Below are 24927 nucleotides of genomic sequence, written 5' to 3' on the forward strand. Positions count from 1 at the left end.
TCAAACACTCAAACAAAGGTTCAAGTGAACAATCAATGTTATAAACTCAAGCTTCTCACTCTCCTTTTTTTATTATTACCAAGCCACGCGCACATTCTTATTCCCTTCAAGTGACTTGTTATTTTCAATATTTACTTACCCCAAACTTAATAACTCGCTCACTCTTAAAATGCACACTCACATTATAAGCCTAGCTTAACTAAGGTCTTCAGTCAACTCCTTTTTTTTTATCTCAACACAAATTTCCATTGGCTTAAAGAGGACAACACTACACATGGACGGTAACACAAACAAAACTCCTTCGTGGAACTAAAACACAAACACACTTGTAAAAAAATAAAAAAATAAAAATACGAAGACTTAAACAAAACATAACAAACAAACTAACTAACCACTACTTAAATCCTATTTAATGTTTCAGCCAGCATCCAATAAAGAAATAAAAGTCTTCTCTTTGTTCACATGTCTGCTCCAATAATGCTTTACCCATTGAATTTTGCATGGAAACAATTTGATTCTTATCTTGAAATTCAGAACAATTTGTCCTGTATCCAACCAATTGATTATTTTCTTTTGAATCAAATCTTTCAAGAGTGGGTTGGCTGGTTTAGACTCTATATGATTGAAATTGCCTTCTCCTAAGTTAGTATTTTTACTATTTAAAAACACATTATCATTAACCAGATGATCCCAAACAGAAATAACAGAACAATCATTAGAATCTTCATCAATGAAATTCTTGGCTTCTAAAACATTAAAAGTTATCTTTCCCTCATTAACTCCCATGGTTAGTTCTCCTGTTTTAAAATCAATTATAGCATTCTCCATAACTAAGAATGGCCTATTCAATATAATAGGCATATCCTTGTCAGCTTCAAAATCAACTATTATGAAATTTGCTGGAAAAATAAACCTATAAACTTTCACTGATTTGTTCTCTATTTTTCCATCATGGTGTGCAAGTGACCTATCAGCTATTTGAGGAGTTATTGTAAAAGAACCTGGATTTTCCAGCTTGGCTGACAAATTGTTGGAGAGACAGTGCTCCTGTTGCTGCTCTTGGAGTCTTTGAGGAGAAGGGATCTGTCTTGCCTTTGATATAGGTTGATGAGCCTCAATATTGTGCATAGGCTTGTCTAATTCATTTGATTTCATTGCTGCCCTTACTGGTTCAACAATGTTTTCCTCTTCATCATCTTTGTCTTGAGGTGAGGATTGAGTGGTTGATGGTTGGGTTGTAACAAAGTTATCCACTTGCTGTCCATTCCTCAAGTTGAGGGCTTTGCACACTTCTTTTCCATCCCTTTTAGGTATTTCTGTGTCACTTGGTAGTGTCTCCAAAGGTCTACTACTAAGGGCAGAAGCAATCTGCCCCATTTGTATCTCAAGGCTCTTCAAGATAGCTCCATGACCTTGAAGCATAACTTCATGATTTTCTAGCATTTGATTCATCCACTGCTCATTTGGAGGTTGAGCTTCTGCAACATGTTGCTCTAGCTGTTCAACAAAAGAAGACTGCACAAAACAAGGTAAGTAAGGTTCATCCGGTTCAAATGACTGCTGCCATCCATGATAAGGCTGCTGGTATTGGTAACTTTGGCCTTGATTTTGGGCAAAATTACATCCTTGGTTCAGCCATCCCTGCTGATCAAATTGGTTGTGGTTGTTGTAATTGTAGTTGAAGCCTCCCATATAAAGAACCGATGTTAGGTTGTTGGGGCATTCTTCAAATAGATGAGCACCATAGCAAAGTGAGCACATAGGTGTTGTAGCAACTATTGGAGCTGGGGCTGGTTACTTGGATTCTTCCATAACCATGACCAAATCCTTCATTGTGTTACGCAAAGCTGCGAGTTGAGCTGCCAATGCCATTGTGATTCCCCTGTAGAGTGTTTAACAACCAAACTTTTTTTTTTTTTTTAGATTTGGCAGAATGCTAAGTGTATCAATCTGTTTTCACAGCAAAAAATTATTGATCTGCAAAATCTACAAGGAAAATGTAAGTTCAAGAAAAATTAAAAATGAAAATGAAAGAAAACCAATTCAAGAACTAAAAGACAGAATTTTAAAAAGAAACTAAATCAAACACCGCTCCCCGGCAACGGCGCCATTTTGTTGTGTAGTATTTTTCTCAAGAGAAAGAGTTATCGTTCTCAGGGAACGGTTTGTTTAGTTTTCCTTTTTTAATTCCTATTTCTAATTTCTTGAAATTAAGTGATCAATCTTTTAAAACTAAGAAAAGACTAAATCAAACAAGGTAATTATCAGATTTGTATTAAACAAAATTTAACAGAGGAATATCTAATCACAAATGTATCAATTATATGGTTCTGGAATTCTTTTGATCATGGATGAAGGAAAAATTTCGCATTCCTGCGTTTTATAACTGCTACGGCACTTTAGTATCAGAATTCGAATTACTATGGCTATTTTATCTGAAACTTCCCAGTTCCAGATTTTAATCTTTAGAAGGATCTTTTCCCAAAGTCTTCTAAATCTTTAAAAATTGTATCAAAGACCTCCTTGGGTTATCCCTAACCTCAAGGGTTCAATTAACAAGGGACATAACCTGATTTCCCAATCACAATTATGCAAAAATTACTCCAAGATCCATTCCCATGGTGTTCTTGGACTTAAAATCAAAATCTTGCTAATCAAATGAATCTAAAGCAAACCATCACAGTATTCAGAAAAATAAAAGATCACCCAATCATCGTGAATCCCAGAAAGGAAAAGATCAGAAACCCATATTCAAAAATATTACAAATCTAAAAGTAAAGAAACTTGCATCACAAACATTCATGAAAGAAAACTCAAGGTAAAAGTTTATAAACCGGTTCTTCAAGAGTCAAAGTTCCTAAACTAGAGCTAGGAAGAAAACTTGCAGTAGTATGAAAACAATAACTCGCATGCAGATCCGTGATTCCTTTCCTTGAAGGTGCGTTGTCAATGCACTTCGAGTACAAGAATTGAAGAACAAGCATTCAGCTTTCAAGGAATTTCTCAACACTCAGATTCAAAGAAAAAGATTACAAAAGATTCAAAACATAAAACTGAAAACTAAAAAAAACGAAAGTTCTCTATATGTGGCCCTAATGACTCAGACTCCTATTTAGCTAGAAACTAAAGAGCTCCAAGAAATTGCATTGCTGTCCATCCATATTTTTGTCCATCCAATGGTTCAGATTTGATCTCACTTTCAAAGAGTTGATCATATGGCTCTCTAACTGCAGTAAAAATAGTAAAAGAGAATAGTAAATTATCAAATTATCTCTTTCTCTCTCTTTTACCTTATTGGGCTGATTGGTACTCATTTGGCCCATTACCATGCACTTATATCCAGCCTTCAACTCAAATATTGTAAAAATAAAGCCATTAAAATAATCATAATTTATAGCTAACATCGAGTCAACAATGAAAGTTGATTATTAGTGTTGTGTATTGATTGTCGACACTCGGAGCTCACTTATGTATTTGTGTCTGAGGTTGTCCTATTTTTAATTTATGTATACATGCATGTATGAGTGATTATGTTGAAAAACATGATTTTTCTCTAATGAAGACATTATTGTTGAGCATGATATATATTTTCTACTAAAGTACCATATTAATTGGGGAGAAGAACTAATATAGTGGTACATTGAATGAGCTATGCCAATTTGATAGTGTAGAACCGTCAAAATTCTTACTGGCTTTATTTCTACTATGATTTTATAATAAAACCAATGTATGAAACCTTTTGTATCTATACACTAAAGTGTATATATCTTCAAATCATAGAATAAAATTTTATGACATGAGCACAGTGGTAGAACGTAAAACTCATGTATAAAATAAATGTTTATTTGATTTAATGAAAAGGGAAAAAATGTAATATTGGTGAAAGAAATTACAAAAAAAGATAATTGTTCATATACTTGTCATTATTAAAAAGCAAAAGGTGTTATTTTTCAAAAAGATATAGGAAACGTAAAAACACCATCAAGGTCTGCCCATAAAAATTACACTTCAAACCTATCAAGGAGGTTTTAAAGATCAAAGAAATTTCTACAGTATGGATAAATATAAGGGATGTTATATTTACGATATTTTTTTTTATAATTATTTTGTTATAATTGGATCAAAATAAAATCAATAACACTCACTTGATATCATTTTGTAACTTTTGATTTGATTTTGATTTAACAATAACAAGATTGATGGTAAGCGGAAATAAAAAAAAGTGGTAAATATAACCTCCCAAGATTTATATTCCTAATTTAATATATTTATGTGAAAACATGAATTTCTATGATTCAGTTATGTTCTTATACAATGAAAACTAACATAAATGACATAAATCTATGTTTACATTTTCTTCATAAAATCGATGCAATGTCGTCCCATTTCTTAGTTTTGGAGATTTTTGATGACTTGGATAGATCGCCGACAAAATTTTTAAGGTAGCGTTTGATGCGCGAATATCATAGAATAGATCGAGTGTTTTATTTTATTCTGTGTGTTTTTATTTCATTTTATCCCTTTTATTGAAATCAAAATGACTTATTTTTTTTAATATATGTTCTGTTTTATTTTATTTGTAAAATAAACTAAATATAAAGTATAATTCATATGTGAATTCAGTTGCGTCTGAACATGCCTACCAAACATCATCTATTGTAGGAATAAAGTGCAATAAACTTGCATATTAGGTTTGAAAAATAATAAACCAATAAACAGGAGATGATCTGCTATTAGCAGTGATCTGAAAGGAGCATGGATGCTCCAAAGAACTTTGGTATCATTGTGGACAGCATGTTAGGAAACTTAGGATGGAAGTGAATGAACCAGTTTGGTATGACATGTGGTGATGATAGCTATGCGTACGTATAGGTTCCGTTTCGGAATTTGGCATGTGATGATGGCTACTTAATTATGAGAAGGGAGATGAGCTGTGAATAATACATGGCTTTGAAGACTACATGCTGAGTTACGTGGGAAAATTGTTCTGCCTTATAGAATATGAATCACGAGGGTTCTCACCCTTCAAAATTTTGGTTTTACGATGAAACATTAATGCGCTATAGAAGACTTAGTTATGATGATAACTGTACCGCGTGCATTTGAAAAACCAAATGCACCTTATGGATTATAGATGAGTATTCAATTGCGTCTTGTGGATTATAGATGAGTTTCTAATGACAATGTACGAACATTCTGCCACACTGTTCACAAATATTTACTCGATTGCTGTTCACTAAATTTTTTTTTTCCTAAATACCACGTCATCTAACCCGCTACAAGGCATAGCGAGTTACGCGTGCACATACGGCTGCCAGTTTGAGGCCACGTAATCTGCTTTACAGTGCAGCAACTTATGCCACATAGACAGTGCAGCAACTTAGGCCACATAGACGTGCTAGTTTGCGCAGTCTACTAAAGCAGTATGACCTGACATAAACTACTACACTATGCAATGCAGCTGATTACGTGGCATAATCGCTACAATATGTAGCGGATGACGAGACATCGCCCTCCCTCTTGCACGCATAGGTGACACATGTCACAATCAGGGCAAAACTACTGCAAAGTGACGCAGTTTATGTGCAGACTCCACTCTATAGCAACGGTCCCCCCTGGTCCCCCACTCTCTCAATTGTTGGTCCCCCACTCTCACTCACCCTCTGTCTTTATTAAACTAACTCAAGTTCTCTCTCCAACAAAGGTTAATTTCTATAATTTTTTATTTAAATATTATTATGATATATTAATAAACCCTAGGATAGGTGACTTTTTTTATTTTTTTTATTTGAATTAGAATAAGTAATAACTATGATATTTATTATTTTGAATTTACAACTGAAAAAAATAATGAATATTTAGGTTTAAATAATTTATTATAGGATAACGAAAAATAATAATGAATATTTGTTATAGGATAATTAGTATTTGTAATTTTATATTTTGAATTAAAATTATAAATAGCCTTTTGATATAAAATTTGAATATTTAGGTTCAAATAATTTATGTTAATTTTGTTTATTATAGGATAGATGACATATTTTTGTTAAATTAATTAGAATAAGGTGATTATATTTATTTGAAGACTTAAAATCGTAGGTTAATTTATATAATTATGTGTTTCTCTGTATTATTATTTATAAATAGTTTGATTAATTTATTTGTATTATTTTGTACCATAGATTCATGGCTTCCTCGTATGATTCACTGCTTGATTCTCCGCTTGGTTTATCGTCTCACGAGGAACATGAGCCTACACCTCCTGGCTCCCCAGGATCTCCTCGTAGTGTCATTACATCGAGCCCTATTGACCCTTTTCTCCTGAGGTTATAGTAGAAGCACATTTCCACATATGTGTGGAATGGTGCGAATGATCGGGTGCTTAATGTCAAACACGATGCAACACATGATTGTTTCACATACCTCACGAGATTGAGCAGTACTTGAGACATGCTGGTTTCTTCCACGTTGCGCGGCTACGCAACCACGATGTACGTATTTCATTTATGACTTAATTTGGTTCATATGGATTTATTGTAATAATTTGACAACATCACACATTTTTTGCTGTTTCAGATTGATCATGCTCTTAGTTTCATGCTTGTCGAGCTTTGGCAGTCTGAGATCCAGACTTTTCATATGGCGCATAGTGAGATAACGATCACATTAGAGGATGTACACCATCTGTTGGGTTTTCCCACGGATGGTGAAGTTATTTCCAGTCGTGCTAGACAACATGATTGACAGCATTTGCTACTGCAAAACCTGGGACTTATGCCAGCTACAGACCCAGATTTGCAGGGTGGTCAGGTGAGCCTTCGATGGTTGCGCCAGGCATATGTTCATTATGCTCCTCATGCTGGGACTGAGGCACAACGCATTATGTACACGCACGCGTTGATCATACAGATCTTATGGAAAAAAAATTTCATGGAGACTGGCTCCAGCTTTGTTCCCGCTCAATTTTTACTATTCCTGGATGACTTTTAGCCGGCGGGCACGTTCAGTTAGGGTTCAAGTGTACTTGCCCACCTGTATTGTAAGTTTTTTAGAGTGATAGATATTGCACGCTCAGATATGGGTGGGTGTGCATTGTTTCTTAAGTTGTCGGCGTGGACTCGATTGCAGAGTATCTCTCCCGGGGTCCCGGATGTGTTAAACCCAGAGGCCATATATATATGGTCACAGGTATGGCATACTAACTACATTTACTAATTTTTTTCGCTTTCATTATTGCTCATTTTCAACTTTTAATTTTGCAGATTTAATGTATATGATAGTCTGACCTAACACAATGCAGCGATTTATGTCAAGTCAGACTGCTTTTACAGACTGTGCAAACTAGCAAGCCTACGTGGCCTAAGTCGTTGCACTGTAGAGCGAATTACTTGGCCTCAAACTGGCTGCCATGTGTGCACGCATAACTTGCTATGCATTGTAGCGGACTAGGTGACGTGGATTTTGGCAAAAAAAAATCTGGTGCATGGAAATTCGATAAAAATTTGTGAACAATATGGCAAAATGATCGTTGTCACGTTAAAACATTCTAAACACGAGTGTGATGTTGGCATGCTCTTCACTAAAATGAGAGGATCGTGATCTTTTACCCAAGCTTTTTCTTCATATCATATATCAACAACCAAGCTATTGTTTTTCACTTGCAAATATATGATTGTGGACAAATTTGAGTTGGAAATTCAAATGTGAGTGATAGAGTCCCACATCGGGAATTAATGAGTTAAACAATGAATATATAAATGAAAAGATCAATAAACTTAATATCAAGATTAAAAAGATCCATAAATCTATATAAGTGAAAAGATCCATAAACTTTCATTGCCTTAAGATTTTGGAATGATATGTGGTGTAGAGCTCTTGTTTAGTCCATTGATGATTATATCAGGCAAGCTTTTTGATGAACTATAAACTTTTTTCCTTACAAACTTACAAACTACACTAAGTCTGACCAGTCATTGAAGTTTGAATAGTTATGCTTAGGACATGTTTGGTACACAATATAAGATAAGGCCTGATTAAATTTTAATACTATCCAGCATTTGGTATGATATTGTATAAGATAATATATTGTATACTATAATATCATCCAATATTTGGTAAGGCACTGTATAATACTAGATAGGATAAAAATAAATATTTTTGACAAAAATACATTTTCATAATGAATTTTTATAATTCTTCCAAATATATCAGATGATATTAATTTTTATAGAAATATGTTGATTAGTGTGTGCAAAAAATATATTAATTTTTATAAAATTAAAAATCTCCAATATTTTAAAAATTTATGTATTGAATTTTTATTTTATTTTAATATATTAATATTAAAATAATATATTAATTCTCAAGAATTATATTGGTTAATACATCAACTCCTTATCATACCTAATTCTACCCTCATAGGCCTGATTAAGTTATACATTATTTTAATGTATAAAGAGATCGTGCTGTATAAGCTTATATTATACGATGATCACACCAAACAACTAAAAATGTCATAACGTATAATATAAGCTTATCTATCAGGCCATCAGACCAAATAGACCCTTAGTGTAGTTTGTAAATTTGTAAAAGAAAAAATTTATCAATATAACCCCTCTCAAATTATAATGTCTAGACTTGGTTAGAATCTGGTATTTATCATTTAGCTATTGGCTATTAAGAGGATTTGTGAGTCATATGTTGCTGCACACGTAGCTTTTCATTCTCGAAATTGTGTGTACAACGATATACGGGTTTCTTTACGTCTTTATCTTTCAACTTTCTGAGATGTTATTAGACTAGATCTCCCATGTCGCTCAATATGGTTCCACATCAACCCTTAATTCTAAATAATAGTGTTGAAGCCTAAAACAAAACAGTCACAATTGCGTGGCTCATATTACTTGAAACAACTTCACGCGTTATTACCATTTTTAGAAGTAGTATCAAAATGAGTCTCATAAATTCTGTCTTCATTAGAGCCATTTGGTTAGACCCCTTTCCCGATCAGATAGGGTATTAATGACGTTAACAACCAGCACAGTGGAAAGTGAGTAATCTACCATACCTAATACAATTTCTGAACAAATATTCTAGCAAAGACAGAGAAAAAATTGCAATCTTAGCCATTAGTATGCTTCGAAATTGGATGCACTATTAAAAATATAACATGAAATTTACAATCATACTTTTTGTAATAATTATCTTACTTCAATTTTTTATTTTTTTAAAAATTTTAGAAAAAAATGCGAAGTCAAACATCATATTAAAATATATAATTTAAATTGAGTTAAATTTTGATGTACAGTTTTAACACTTTATTTAGTAGGTTTAAATACGTTGAACTGCATGAGATATCAATTTTATGAAATAATATCTCAATCTCACACGGACTAGAAATAATTTTTTATTTTATTTTTATATTAACATTAAATTATAATTAAATTCACACCAATTGTTACTATCTTCAAAAAAATTCAATCCATTTCATTAATAATTATGTAATCCAGATATAAATTCCATTTTTGTTTCCTTCTGTTCTAGATCTATATATGCTGTAAAATATAGACATGATAGGTTATTTTTACAGCCAGCCATGGATTGAGAAACTCTTAAATCCTTTTGGTCGAAGAACTTTCCTTCCACCTAAAAATAATAAACATCAAATTTATGTAGATTAAGATTTGTTGTGAGTATGTAAATTATTCGATGGTAATGTAAAAGAAAATTCCTTTCACCATAAATAAAAGTCAGAATTTTTGCCATAGGATTCGCAGGCGGGTCTAAAACTATAAATGCATTCTTTAACTCCTCAACCTTTCAGAATTCATAAATACCCTATTGGCTATATCATAATTTGAGTTTGGGTCGAATACAGCAACCAATGAAGGTGTTATATGATAACATGGCAATAATAGAAATAGTTAAGAACCCCGTCCATTATAATAAGAGAACCGTATATTAAAATTAATAGACAATTCATGATAAAGGAAAAGATTGATTAAAATCTTGTTAATTGAATACTGGATTTCAAGTATAGATGTGCTAATTAAGGCCTTGTCAAGAAATTAAATTTAAAGAGTGGGTTAGAAATTTAAAATGATTAACAATCATTACCCAACTCGAGGAGAGTGTTCAAGTGTGAATTTTTTTAATTTTTTTTTTCTTGGTTTCTAAGGATGTTTCCACCCATTTGAAGGGGATTGATTAATCCCCTATGGAATGTGAATGTTTTTGCCACTAGCTCCAAATTACTTCACCTAATATTCTAATAAGAGACATTTCAAACCCAAAAATTCATTTCTTGGGTATAACTCGCTTACCAATTGTCCCTTAGGATTCACGAGTAAGTCTTTATGTGATCAATTTTATTTTTATTTTGCATTTATTTTTTTGTTTTGGTTGATTTCATTCTGCATTTATTTTATAATGATTAATGTTTCTCATATTGTAGAAGATAATTTTATTTAATACACATTTAAAATTGCATGGGCCCATATGTAGAGAAGAGAGAGGAAAAAAATGGCCCGGTACACTTTTATATGTGTACAAGAAATAGATTTTATCTCCTATAATATAAGAACAAAAAAGTATTTCTGCAGTTAATGCAGATAAATTATCTGCATTTATTTTCAAAACGACGTCGTTTTGGGATTGAAAGATTAGAAAATTTTAATTATAAAGACTATAATAACCCTGAAATAAATTAAAATTACAAAAACACCATGATTTCCGCCTCAAAACGACATTGTACTGGGCTTACTGCAGATAATTTATCTACACTAACTGCAGAAAAAGTGAACCCATATAAAAAATATTATTCTCTTATTTATAATATTTGTTTATGATTAGATCCATAAGGAGTCACAACTATAATATCTCATATGTGTTCACAGTGCCGAATCAAATATATAATAATAAAAAGGAAAAACTTTATTTTCACTCACTGTAGTTTTGTGATTTATCATTTGACCCCATGAGATTTTAAACTTATCAGCTAAACTCACTGTGCTGGAATATTTTGTCATTTAACTCCCTATGGTTTCAAATTTTCACTTAGACCCCATATGATTTAAAAAATAAATATTTTTAAAAATAATTTTTCTCTCTTTTTTATTTTATATCCTCATGTAATGTATTTATGGTTTAAAATATTTCAAGTTATTTATTCAGAAAATAATTTATAAATTATCTTAATTTTTAAATATATTTGAAATTAAAAAAAATATTATTTAAGATAATTTAATATGTATTAACTTTAGATAATTTTATAACGATATAGGGTAAAACATAGATAAAATAAAATAATATTTGATTTGAATTGAATTTATTTTCTTGATAAAAATAAGTGATTTTTTTAAAAATTCATTTTTATTTTTTAAACCCTAAATAAGAGAACATCTATTTTAAATATTTATTTTTTAAAATTTTTATTTTTGTAACCACAATTGGTCTAAGTGAAATTTTTTCTAATTACAAGGTGTCTAAGTGAAAGTTTGAAACCACGAGAGGTTAAATGATAAATTATTTAAGTACAATGGATCTAAGTGATAAGTTTAAAATCATAGGGGGTCAAATGATAAATCACAAAACCACAATGGATAAAAATGAAATTTTCCCTAATAAAAATAGAGTATAATTATATTTAGAAATTTTTTATTTATAATTTTTTTTTTTTTTTGATAACATTATTTATAAAATTTTACAAATTACATTATATATTATGGATAATATATATTATTTGAGCATGTACTATCCATAGCACATAACGTACTTTATAAGAATTTATAAATAAAAAATTTATAGATATAATCTACTCCGTAAAAATAAAGAAATATAACATTTAAAAGTTAAGTGATTTATGAAACTAATTAAACTAAACTAGAGATGCTCAACCTTTAAGAAGTAAAATAAAAAAATAAACTAGAGATTAAATAATTGAAATAAAAATACAGAATCAAATGAAACGAAACAAATAAAACAGGAATTAATGCACATTAAGATTGAAAATGTTTTAAAACGACACACCTTAACATGAATACACACTGTAAGCTGTCTGTCACTTTCCAAGCTCGTTCCTTTTCCTGGAAAATATAGCCTCCATGTTCTCTCGTTTTCCTGCTCTTTCCTTCACCATCATTTTCATGCACGCAGAGTTACGTAACCTCCTCCCCATAAATCCCGTGTTTGACTCTCTTCTCTCTCGCCTTCTTGTCTCCATTCTGTGACCACAACCTTCTCTACATTCTTTATAAGCAAAAAAATAAAAATAAATCTTCACTCAGCTACAACCCCATTTTCCAGAATCCTTTTAAGGTTTCATAACAAACACAAATTTCTTCTTTTAATTTTCATTCAACTATTCAAGTACGTTATGTCGTTAGTCTTCTCACTCCATTCTCTTACACACTCTGCCACTAGTTTTCTGGTTCTTTTCCTGAGAGTGAATCCGATTTTCTTGCATGGCTTATCCGGTTTCCTCCATCTACTGTTGTTATTGGCGCTTTTAGTGTCATGGGTGTGGAAGAAGCTCAAATTTGAAGTCAGAGACAGTTCCAAAGAGAAAATCAAGAACACCCTGTTTGCAAAGACTCTGTTTTGTTCTCTGGGTGTTTCAGCATTCAATCTTCTACTCTTTTTGTTTGATTTCTTCTGTTGGTATAGAAATATTTGGTCAGAAGAAAAGCTTGTGACCCTTTTGGATTTGGCGCTCAAAGCGGTTGCTTGGGGTGTTGTTTGTGTTTGCTTGCACTTGGAACTCTTCTGTTCAAAGGAAAGAAGGTTTCCATTCTTCTTCAGAGCTTGGTGCGCCTTCTACCTCTTTGCTTCCAGTTATTGCTTTATAGTGGACTTTGTTCTCTATAAAAAGCACGCAACTCTGCCAATTCAGTACTTAGTTTCTGATGTTTTCTCTGCTTGTGTGGGTTTATTCTTCTGTTACTTGAGTTTTTTTGTGAAAAATGAGGGTGGTGGAGTAGGAGATAGAACTCTTCAAGAACCTCTTTTGAATGGTAATTCAAAAGTTAGTAATATGTCAGAGGAAAAAAAGACCAAGGGTTTTGACACTGTTACCCCTTACTCTAATGCTGGAATTTTCAGCATTCTTACTTTCTCTTGGATTGGTCCTCTGATTGCTGTTGGCAAGAAGAAGACTTTAGACCTCGATGATGTTCCCCAACTTGATAGAAGGGATAGTTTAGATGGTGCTTTTCCAACATTCAGGGATAAACTTGAGGCATATTGTGGAGCAATTAACACAGTGACCACACTTAAGCTAGTGAAATCATTAGTATTCTCAGCATGGAAAGAGATTCTTTTGACAGCTATCCTTGCATTGGTAAACATATTTGCTTCTTATGTTGGTCCGTATCTTATTTATGGTTTTGTTCAATACCTTAATGGGGAAAGGAAATTTGAAAATGAGGGCCTTGTTTTGGTGTCTTCATTTTTTGTGGCAAAGCTTGTGGAGTGCCTGACGCGAAGGCACTGGTACTTTAGGTTGCAGCAAGTTGGAATTCGAATGCAAGCATTGCTTGTAACAATCATCTATAATAAGGCCTTGACCCTTTCATGTCAATCCAAGCAGGGCCACACTACTGGGGAGATAATCAATTTTATGACTGTTGATGCTGAAAGAGTTTGTGACTTCAGTTGGCACATGCATGATCTTTGGATGGTAGTTCTGCAGGTTTTAGTAGCCTTGTTGATTTTGTATAAAAATCTTGGGCTGGCTTCAACTTCTGCGTTTGTTGCAACTGTAATTATAATGTTGGCGAATGTTCCCTTGGGGTCAATCCAAGAGAAGTTTCAAAACAAGTTGATGGAGTCCAAAGATACGAGAATGAAGGCGACATCTGAGATTTTAAGGAACATGAGGATTCTTAAACTGCAAGGATGGGAAATGAAGTTTCTGTCTAAGATAACTGAACACAGGAAGACTGAGCAAGGGTGGTTAAGAAAATATGTACACACATTAGCCATAATCATATTTGTATTTTGGAGTGCCCCAGCATTTGTGTCTGTGGTTGCTTTTGGTACATGTATGCTTATAGGGATCCCTCTTGAATCAGGGAAGATCTTATCTGCACTTGCTACGTTCCAGATTCTTCAAGAACCCATTTATAATCTTCCAGAAACAATTTCGATGATGGCACAAACAAAGGTTTCTCTTGATAGGATTGCATCTTTCCTTCATCTTGATGACATGCAGTCCGATGTTGTTGAGAAGCTTCCACAGGGTAGTTCTGATATAGCAATTGAAGTAGTTGATGGAAATTTTTCTTGGGATTTAGATTCTCCTAGTATAACTTTGAAAAACATAAATGTCAGAGTTTTTAATGGCATGAGGGTTGCTGTTTGTGGTACCGTTGGATCAGGCAAGTCTACTTTACTTTCTTGTATATTGGGAGAAGTACCAAAGATATCTGGGATCCTGAAGGTGTGTGGAACAAAGGCCTATGTAGCTCAGTCACCATGGATACAAAGCAGCAAGATAGAGGATAATATATTGTTTGGCAAGGATATGGAAAGGGAAAGGTATGAGAAGGTCCTTGAAGCATGTTCCCTAAAGAAGGATCTAGCTATTTTGACATTTGGAGACCAGACAATTATAGGAGAGAGGGGAATAACTTTGAGTGGTGGACAGAAACAAAGAATACAAATTGCTCGTGCTCTATACCAAGATGCTGATATATATCTATTTGATGATCCGTTTAGCGCTGTGGATGCTCATACTGGATCTCATCTCTTTAAGGTAGTTCATTTTCATTTATCTTTTTAATTATTTGCAATATAGACTGTGCTATTAGCCTATTATATTTCTTTATTTGTATTATGAACTACACATCATTCTCATAAACCCTTGTGAAAAAGTGGTTCTTCTGATAACACGACCCTTGTATTAGTATTTCAGTATATGAGCCTTTTCATTTTATCTATATGGCAGGAATGCTTGTTGGGCCTTTTAAGTTCAAAGACTGTAGTTTATGTAACTCATCAAGTAGAGTTCTTATCCGCTGCTGACCTTATCTTGGTGAGAAGTTCTCATAGTCATTGCCATAAATGCTAATAGAGTTTGCTTGTTTTATCTCCTAATTGTCTTATTGTCAGAATGCAATACAGGTGAATAATGATGCTTTTTCATTCATATATCATCTTCCTCTTTAATGAGGTATATATACAAGTGTACAAAACAACTCTCTGAATAATAATAGGAAAAATATCCTAACAACTCTATCCTATTCAATCTGATCACAGTGGTTTTAAAATATAAACAACTTTGTAACAGTAATTTTAAAACAACTTTGTAACAGTAATTTAAATTTACAAACTTCCTTTCAACACTCCCCCTCAAGTTGGTGCATGTATGTCAATCATGCCCAACTTGTTAGTCATTTCTTCAAAGGCTCTTCCTGATACGGCTTTAGTTAGTACATCTGCAATCTGTTCTTCAGACCGTAAATAGGGAGTTTGAATAATCTTTCCATCCAACTTTTCTTTAATGAAATGCCTATCTATTTCAACATGTTTTGTTCTATCATGTTGTACAGGGTTGTGGGCAATGTCTATTGCAGCTTTATTGTCACAGTATAAGTTCATAGGTTCTTCATACATAATTCCCAGATCCATAAGAATGCTTTTAATCCATAGGAGTTCACAAACACCTTGAGCCATCCCTCTGTATTCGGCCTCTGCACTAGATCTTGCAACCACTTTTTGTTTCTTGCTTTTCCAAGTGACTAGGTTGCCTTCTACAAAAGTAAAGTATCCTGAAGTTGATTGCCTAGTAGTTTTATCTCCAGCCCAGTCTGAATCAGTGTACCCTTCTATGCTGGTTTTATTACCTTTTTTGGAGTATAAAAGACCTTTTCCTGGTGAACCCTTGAGGTATCTGAGAATGCGATATACTGCATTCATGTGTTCTTCACTAGGAGAGTGCATGAACCTACTTACCACACTAACTGAATAGGCAATATCAGGTCTAGTGTGTGACAGATAAATTAACTTCCCTACTAACCTTTGATATCTGTCCTTGTCTGCTTTAATCTGATTTGGGTATATAGCCAGTGAGTGGTTCATCTCAATTGGTGTATCAGTTGGCTTACAAGCCATCATTCCTGTTTCGGCTAGGAGGTCCAAGATGTACTTTCTTTGAGATAAAAATATGCCTTGTTTGGATCTTGCAATTTCTATCCCAAGGAAGTATTTTAATTGGCCTAGATCCTTCATTTCGAATTCAGAGGCTAATCTTTTTTCAAGTAACTTCATTTCTTCCACATCATCCCCTGTTAGTACCATATCATCCACATAGACAATGAGTATAGCTACCTTCCTATTGTTATGTTTTATGAACAATGTATGATCTGAGTTACTTTGTTTATATCCAAACTTCTTCATTGCCACAGTGAACCTTCCAAACCATGCCCTAGGTGATTGTTTGAGACCATACAAAGCCTTCTTCAATTTGCAGACTACATTATCTTTTGAAGGTGCTAGCTTTACTCCTGGTGGAACCTCCATGTATACCTCTTCTTCTAAATCACCATTCAAGAAGGCATTTTTTACGTCAAATTGTTTTAGGGGCCAGTCTCTGTTGGCTGCTATGGATATGAGGATCCGAATTGTGTTAAGTTTAGCCACGGGAGCAAATGTGTCTTGATAGTCCACCCCATACTTTTGTGTATATCCTTTTGCCACAAGTCTCGCTTTGTATCTATCAATACTTCCATCTGCCTTGAGCTTTACGGTGTACACCCACTTGCATCCAATTTTTCTTTTGCCATTAGGTAAGGAAGTTAACATCCATGTTTCATTCTTTTGGAGTGCTTCCATTTCGATGTTCATTGCTTGTTTCCATTTTGGGTCCTCCAACGCTTCCTGCACACTATCAGGAATAGATACAGTGGATAATTGATTGAGTGTTAGAGCATATGATCCGGATAGCTTGTGAGAGGAAACATAATTGCTTATGGGATACTTGACTTTTGCTTTTGGATCTGCTTCATAAAAAGGTTTTGGTATACCTTTGGTTGGTCTATCTGACCTTCTGACTTGTGGGGATGGGATGCTAGGAGTAGTAATTGAAAGTTCTATATTACGGATAGGACTTACCTCAGTAGTGGTTTCTGCTTGTGCTTCAGTGTTGTCCTCTGCAGGTGACTCAGCTATGTGTGGTAAACGTGGAATCTCATGCGGTGAAGGAGGGTCTGTACTATGATGGATTGTTTCAGGTGGTTCAGAGATTGGAACTTGAGGAGGAATTTGATTTGTAGGAAGAGGGGGTGCCGGAATAGGAGTCACATGGGATGATAACCAGAATTCTCCTTCTCTAATATGCTGAATCTCCCCCTGAGAAGGAGAAGAAGGGGCTCCCCCTGAATAGAAGGGTTCGGTTTCTCTAAAGGAAACTTCAAGGGTGACAAACATTTTATGGGACTTGGGATCAAAACATCTGTATCCTTTTTGGAGATCAGAATAGCCTACAAAAATGCATTTTCGAGCACAAGGATCAAGTTTATTTCGAAGAGGTTTGGGAATGTGAACATAAGTAATGCAGCCAAATATTCGGGGTTCAAGATTCATTTTATGGGGAATAGAGAAAAAAGTCTCCAATTTTTGTTGGGGGGTGAGAAAATTGATGGCACTAGAAGGAGTACGATTCACCAAATATGCAGCGGAGAGAACAGCCTCACCCCAATAATGAGAAGGTACATTCATATCAAAAAGGGAAGCGCGTACTATTTCTAAGAGTTGTCTATTTTTCCGTTCTGCCAACCCATTTTGTTGAGGTGTATACGTACAGGAGGTTTGATGTTTAATACCACAGGAGGTTAAGAACTCAGAGAAGGAACCATTCTTGTATTCTAGGCCATTATCCGATTGAAGAACTTGAATGGTACTGTTGAATTGGGTATGAACCATGCTATGAAATTTTTTAAAGGCAGAGAAGACTTCATTTTTATGTTTGAGTAAGGAAATCCACACCATACGGGTACACTCATCAATGAAAGATACATAATAATAAGCTTGAGAGAAAGATGGGACCTTAGCAGGTCCCCAAACATCAGAATGGACAACTTGAAAAGGAATGCAACTTTTATTCATACTTGGATAAAATGGAATTCGATGGCTTTTAGCCATTTCACAAACAGAGCATTGAAATTTAGAAGAATTAAAATTGGAAAATAAATTTGGAAGCAATCTTTTAAGATAACTGAAGGAGAGATGTCCGAGTCTTCTATGCCAAAGCCAAGCAGTAGAGTGGGAAGAACCTGGAGATGTAGTCACAGAGGCTCTTCCATGTGGATCTGGTTCATCAACAGAGAGGTCCAAGAAGTAGAGATTTCCTCGTCTAACACCATAGCCAATCACCTGGTTCTGGACGTCCTGAAAGACACAAAACGTGGGATAAAAAATAACATTACAGTTAATGTGAGAGGTAAGACGACTGACTGAGAGTAAATTAAAGTCTAGAGAGGGAACAAGAAGCACAGAGTGAAGAGTAATGTGTGGGGTAAGAACAACGGTACCCTGACCAGTAACAGAAGCAGAACCACCATTAGCAGTGGTGATAGTGGTTGTTGGGCAAGGAAAGCAATTTTGTAAGGCGGAGGCATCACGAATCATATGATCTGACGCCCCAGTGTCAATTATCCATGAAGAATTCCGAGAGTGAGCAGAAAGAGTAAGAGAGTTACCTAAAATTCCTTCATACACAGCATTAGCACGAGGGTGTGGAGAGGATTCACCTTCGGTGGAAGACTGGAGGGCTTTGGATGGTACCTTTCTGCGAGGACGCTTGTTAAAATCCCACCACTCAGGATATCCAACAATTTCATAGCAACGAGTCTTTGAATGTCCAGATTCACCACAGTGTGAACAAACAAGGGTTTTCCCAGAAGAACCCTCTTTGCGAAATTTAGGAGGAACAGGGGAAGGTCGAGGAACCTGTGACAGTAGGGCCGAAGAATCTGATGTGAGTGAAGGACGACCCATGGTAATACGTTGCTGATATTCTCGCCGAACATATGCATACGAGTTTTCCAAATCCAATTTGGGATCTTTTCGAAGGATTTCACCACGGACTTGGTCGAAATCAGAGTCCAGGCCACTAAGGAAGATGTGGACACGCAGACGAGACAGGGATGAGTGTGTTTGAAGTATTTCGTTCACGGTGGTGGCAGGGGAGGTCATTCGGTGATCAATTTCTTGAAATATGGAGAGGAGTTCATTGTAGTATGTAGACAGAGGACGACCGTTTTGCTTGGTTGAGAAGGAGCGTTGGTTGAGTTCGAAAAGGCAAGTTTCATCTGAACCATCATAAAAGGTCCGGCGAGCCGCATCCCAGATTTCATGAGCGGAGTCGAGGCGGATGAAGCGTTGCATCAGTTGAGGAGTCATCGAGTCGATCAACCAACTTTTCACCCGCTTGTTGTCGGTGATCCAGGATTCATACGTCGGATCAGTGGTTGCTGGTTTCATTGTGGTTCCAGTGAGAAATCCCGACTTGTTCCGAGCTCCGATCCTCATGTCCATTAGTTGGGACCAAAGAGGATAGTTGTTATCATCAAGGACAACAGTAATGGGGAACGAGGAGGTGTCTTGTTGAATAAAATATCCTAACAACTCTATCCTATTCAATCTGATCACAGTGGTTTTAAAATATAAACAACTTTGTAACAGTAATTTTAAAACAACTTTGTAACAGTAATTTAAATTTACAAACTTCCTTTCAACACTTATCAAATTGTCTCATCTTCTTAGGTCATGAAAGATGGGAACATTACTCAATGTGGGAAGTATAATGATCTGCTTAATTCAGGAACTGATTTTATGGATCTTGTTGGTGCTCATAGAGAAGCTTTGTCTGCCCTTGATTCATTAGATGGAGGGCCAGTATCTGATAAACTAAGTACATCACAACAGAATGTACATGCCTTTATTTCTCATGGTGTTAAAGAACAAGAAGTAAAGGAAGATGTGCAAAATGGTGGAGCAGATAACAAATGTGAGCCAAAAGGCCAGCTTGTCCAAGAAGAAGAAAGAGAGAAAGGCAAAGTTGGGTTTTCAGTCTATTGGAAATATATCACTACAGCATATGGAGGAGCTCTTGTACCATTCATATTGCTGGCTGAAATTCTGTTTCAGATTCTTCAAATTGGAAGCAACTATTGGATGGCTTGGGCAACTCCCATCTCAACAGATGTTGAGCCACCTGTAGGAGGAAGTATGCTTATAGTTGTCTATATAGCTTTGTCCATAGGAAGTTCTCTGTGTGTACTTGTCAGAGCAACACTTGTTGTCACTGCTGGTTATAAGACAGCTACTCTACTTTTCAATAAAATGCATTTATGCATTTTCCGTGCTCCAATGTCATTTTTTGATGCAACTCCAAGTGGGAGAATCCTTAATAGGGTATGTGGAGCTGTGTATATCTCATTCTCTTTCTCTTTTGGTTCTGATTTTGCAAAGGCTATATGAATCTTAAATATCGTTGTCCCATTGATTAGTTGACTGCCACATTCGTCTTGTTAGTTGTTTTCAATGTCTATAGTAAGACATTGTTTTTACATTTTCATTTTTCTGTTCTTTTGCAGGCTTCAACTGACCAAAGTGCAGTGGATATAGACATTCCTTTTCAAGCTGGATCATTTTCTTCCTCCATGATCCATCTCCTTGGAATTATAGTGGTCATGTCTCAAGTTGCATGGCAGGTTTTCATTGTCTTTATTCCTGTGACAGCAATCTGCATCTGGTATCAGGTATTTTATTAACACCATGTTGTCTTTAGTGATAAGATAGCACATACTTGTTCATTTTACTATATCATTTGCAAAAATTATTTACAATGTTATTTTATGTTAATAGATGACATGTTACAAACTTATAATTATGCAGCAATATTATATACCATCAGCCCGGGAATTATCGCGTTTAGTTGGGGTATGCAAGGCTCCCGTCATTCAACACTTTGCTGAAGCAATTTCTGGCACATCAACCATCAGGAGCTTTGATCAGGTTTCCAGATTTCAGCAAACAAATATGAAACTGATGGATGGATATTCTCGCCTCAAGTTTAATATTGCTGGAGCTATGGAATGGTTGTGCTTCCGCTTAGATATGTTGTCTTCTGTCACATTTGCCTTTTGCTTGATATTCTTGATATCTATTCCACATGGAGTCATAGATTCAGGTACGTAACTAGTACACTCAATTCTGGCATCTTTACTAGTAAAAAATTTGTATGTTCATGTAATGGTGCTATAGAACATAATCCCCCCCCCCCCCCCTCCCACCCCTCTTCTTGTTTTTGAAGGTGTTGCTGGTTTAGCTGTAACATATGGCCTTAACCTGAACATCGTTCAAGGATGGATGATATGGGAACTTTGCAACATGGAGACCAAAATTATATCAGTAGAAAGAATACTTCAGTATACTTCAATTCCTAGCGAACCTCCTCTTATTGTAGAGGAAAACCAGCCACATACTTCATGGCCATCATGTGGAAAGGTTGATATTCACAATTTGCAGGTAGTTGGAGTTATTATGTTTGCATTTTTTTAGCTTATGTTTTGTTGTTGATTTCCAAAACTTGAGCTAAGGTCTTGTCCATCATGATTGGAAGTTAGTTTCTAAAGAGAAAATTTTTGTGCCTTGTATGCAAGATATGTCATGGACTCATGGCATAGCTTGTACTTAGTTTTTGTGCTACGTTTATAATGATACAATACATATGATGAAGGTGCGTTACGCTCCACATTTGCCACTTGTTTTGCGTGGCCTTACATGCACGTTTCTTGGAGGACTGAAAACTGGAATTGTTGGGAGAACAGGAAGTGGTAAATCAACTCTCATACAAACACTTTTCCGAATCATTGAGCCTACTGTTGGGAGAATTTTGATTGATGGCATCGACATCTGTTCCATTGGACTTCATGATTTGAGGTCTAGACTGAGCATTATCCCTCAGGATCCAACCATGTTCGAAGGTACTGTGAGAAGTAATCTAGACCCCCTTGAAGAGTACACGGATGAACAAATTTGGGAGGTAGGTTTGTTTTATTTGTCGCACACACAGATTAGGTTATGATCAGGGCAAACCTTGAAACAGTGGTAAGATTACTTATTGTGACCATAAGGTCATGGGTTAAAGTCTGGGAATCAGCTTCTTTGCAAAAATGCAAATATAAGGCTGCGTACAATTGACTTTTATCCCTATCAAGTCGAGAAGCCTTCTATATCGGGATTTGCCTCCTTTTTTTTTTTTTTTTTTACTCGCAGACTAGGTTCTATCCAAAATATTGAACTTGTGGTTGTTTCTCAAATTAGTATTGCCTTAACTCCTTCACATTCTTTTATATAGGCCTTGGATAAGTGTCAACTTGGAGATGAAGTTAGAAGGAAAGAAGAAAAGCTAGATTCTGCAGGTTTGTCTTTCAAACTTCTTGAACATAAATATACATTACATATATTCTTGGAATGAATCTATGGGTTATGTCAAAATGGATGATGCAGTTAGTGAGAATGGTGAGAATTGGAGTATGGGTCAGAGGCAGTTGGTTTGTCTTGGTAGGGTGCTGCTTAAGAAGAGTAAGATCTTGATGCTAGATGAAGCAACTGCATCAGTTGATACAGCTACAGATAATTTGATTCAGCAAACTCTTAGGAAACATTTCTCTGATTGCACAGTCATTACCATTGCACATAGAATAACTTCTGTTATTGATAGTGATATGGTTCTACTACTTAATCAAGGTGAGAAAAGCTGTTATATTACATTCTTCTTTGAACTTGCAATTTAATTTATGTTTCATTTTATATGATTTCATTGGATATTGATGCAGGACTTATTGAGGAGTATGATTCCCCAGCTAGATTGCTAGAGGACAAGTTTTCATCTTTTGCTCAACTTGTTGCAGAGTATACCTCGAGGTCCAATTCCAATTTTGACCTACTAAAATAAGAGTTTTATTTCTTGTTTGATGACAAGAAGTTGGGAACATTACAATGATAACCAATGGGGGTTCTTCGTAATTTTATATGATATCTACTATTGCTACTCTCTAAATAAGGATGAGTACTTTTTTTAAGTAGAAGAAAAATTTAGGTGAGAATAGACGCTGATATCTTATTAGAGTCAGGATAAATATCCTAATTTTTTTGAAAATTTCTGAAAGAGATTATAAATCGCACACCAATATTGTTCTCTCGTCGCCCAGCTAAATGGATGTGTACTAAGTTCTTTCACTATAATTGCCACATTGCATTTTTTGTATATATTTTTTAATTTTATTTAAACTAATAATATCACCCTTCCTTAAAGTTGTTATAGGATAACAAGTTAATTACAAAATTTACCTAATGCATGATGCGATCACTTTTTTTTTCAATTTTAATTTTTTAATAGTGGTTGGTTCATTTTATTTGACAAATTAAACTCGGACCGATCAACGACTAGGTCGAGATATTAAATTAATGGGTCATAACTAGTGAATTATCAGTTCAACATGAATTAAATATACATAATAAAAGGGAAAAGTATTTCTCTAGGGAGATAAAGTTATCTCCAGTGAACTCAAAACGACATCGTTTTGAAGTTATAAGATTAAAAATTTATAATGATAAAGACTAATATAACCCTACAATATATTATAATTACAAAAATATCTTGATTTCCGTCCTAAAACGACGTCGTTTTGGGCTCATCGGAGATAACTTATCTCTATTGCTTGAGAAATCATTTACCCATAGTAAAATATTATAAATATAATATTAGAAACATTTTAGCTAATATTTAGAGTGAGTTTAGAAGTAAGTGCTATAAGTTATAATTCACATGGTCTAGGTACGAATCTCATTAATGGTATTTTTCAAAAAATTGTTCAAAATTTCAGAAAACTTGTTTTTAAAAAATCGACGCAGATTTAATACTAGTTGAATCCGATTCACTAGTTTTATATAGGGTGAAATGCAAGACTGGTTCATCCTAAATCGAACCAGTTAGGGGTTTGGTTTATGGGTCAACCGATTGAACCGATAGGGTTGGTTCGGTTTTTATAACACTGCTAAAAAGTATTGTGATTTTTTTTTTTAATGAAAAGTATGATTAATGAACTATTAATTATAAATACTGTTCGAAAACAATTCATCCTAGCTTTCACATTTTAGCTATCAATTTTTTTTTTCCAAAAAATCTCTAAGTTGTTAAATTAATGTAATGTTTTCTTACATGCTCCATTTACATTACCATTAATTGGATTGATTCTTACTATCACCGACGATGTTTCGCTACATAAGATAATATATAACTCCAACGAAGTTAACTTTCGAGAATTAATTAAATGACGAATCTGAATATTATAAAAGAAAAGAAGTTAAAAGATGAAAGGCTTGTCAAACTAATGTTATTTTGTTACGAATAATATATTCACGTGGATGTCCGTAACCCCCAAAAGTATTATTCCAAATTGTAATACCTCAGAATTATTAATTCCTTTCCGTTGTAACTTACAATGTATTGAGAGCTTATCAAGATAGACATGTATAGGCTTGGGGTATAGCAATTGTGTCAAGCATACAACTACCACTCTCCATGCAGCAGGTCTTCAACCAAGAAACAATGTAGAGAAGATGATAGCTTGGTCTTGTCCTCCGTTAGGATGGGTTAAACTTAATGTTGATGGGGCTAGAGCTGGTAATGGGAACAGATCAGGATGTGGTGGTGTTATTCGTGACCCGTCCGGAGCTTGGATTATCAGTTTCTGCAAGAATTTGGGGCCAGGTACTGTTTTGCATGTAGAATTATGGACTTGTTTGGAAGGTTTGCGTTTAGCATGGAAAAAAGGATTTAGAAAAGTGTGGCTGGAAGGATATTCCCTCTCAGCCCAACAGATTATATCTAATGGGTGTCATCAGGATCACCCTTCGTCG

The 24927-nt window shown here is 34.8% G+C and overlaps 2 protein-coding genes across 2 annotated transcripts; one reads left to right on the forward strand and one right to left on the reverse strand.

Annotated features, from left to right (window-relative positions):
• Positions 1-681: 681 nt before the first annotated feature.
• LOC133294367 (uncharacterized) lies at positions 682-1872 on the reverse strand (the record flags this gene model as incomplete). Its single annotated transcript, XM_061493021.1, has 2 exons — positions 1816-1872; positions 682-1497 (listed from the first exon to the last, which is right to left on the reverse strand). Coding segments are annotated over exons 1-2 (873 nt in total), but the record flags the coding sequence as incomplete, so codon positions are not given.
• Positions 1873-12373: 10501 nt separating this feature from the next.
• Positions 12374-22960, forward strand: LOC133294368 (ABC transporter C family member 3-like). The gene is made up of 10 exons (XM_061493022.1): positions 12374-14752; positions 14945-15031; positions 19762-20412; positions 20595-20759; positions 20896-21190; positions 21314-21528; positions 21740-22045; positions 22361-22424; positions 22513-22752; positions 22842-22960. The coding sequence occupies exons 1-10, from the start codon at positions 12374-12376 to the stop codon at positions 22958-22960; spliced, it is 4521 nt and encodes a 1506-aa protein (XP_061349006.1).
• Positions 22961-24927: the final 1967 nt, after the last annotated feature.

The sequence above is a fragment of the Gastrolobium bilobum genome, unplaced genomic scaffold, assembly GCF_033153095.1.
Source record: "Gastrolobium bilobum isolate Gb01-03AN ecotype WA unplaced genomic scaffold, APGP_CSIRO_Gbil_v1 utg52539, whole genome shotgun sequence".
Taxonomy (NCBI): Eukaryota; Viridiplantae; Streptophyta; class Magnoliopsida; order Fabales; family Fabaceae; genus Gastrolobium; species Gastrolobium bilobum.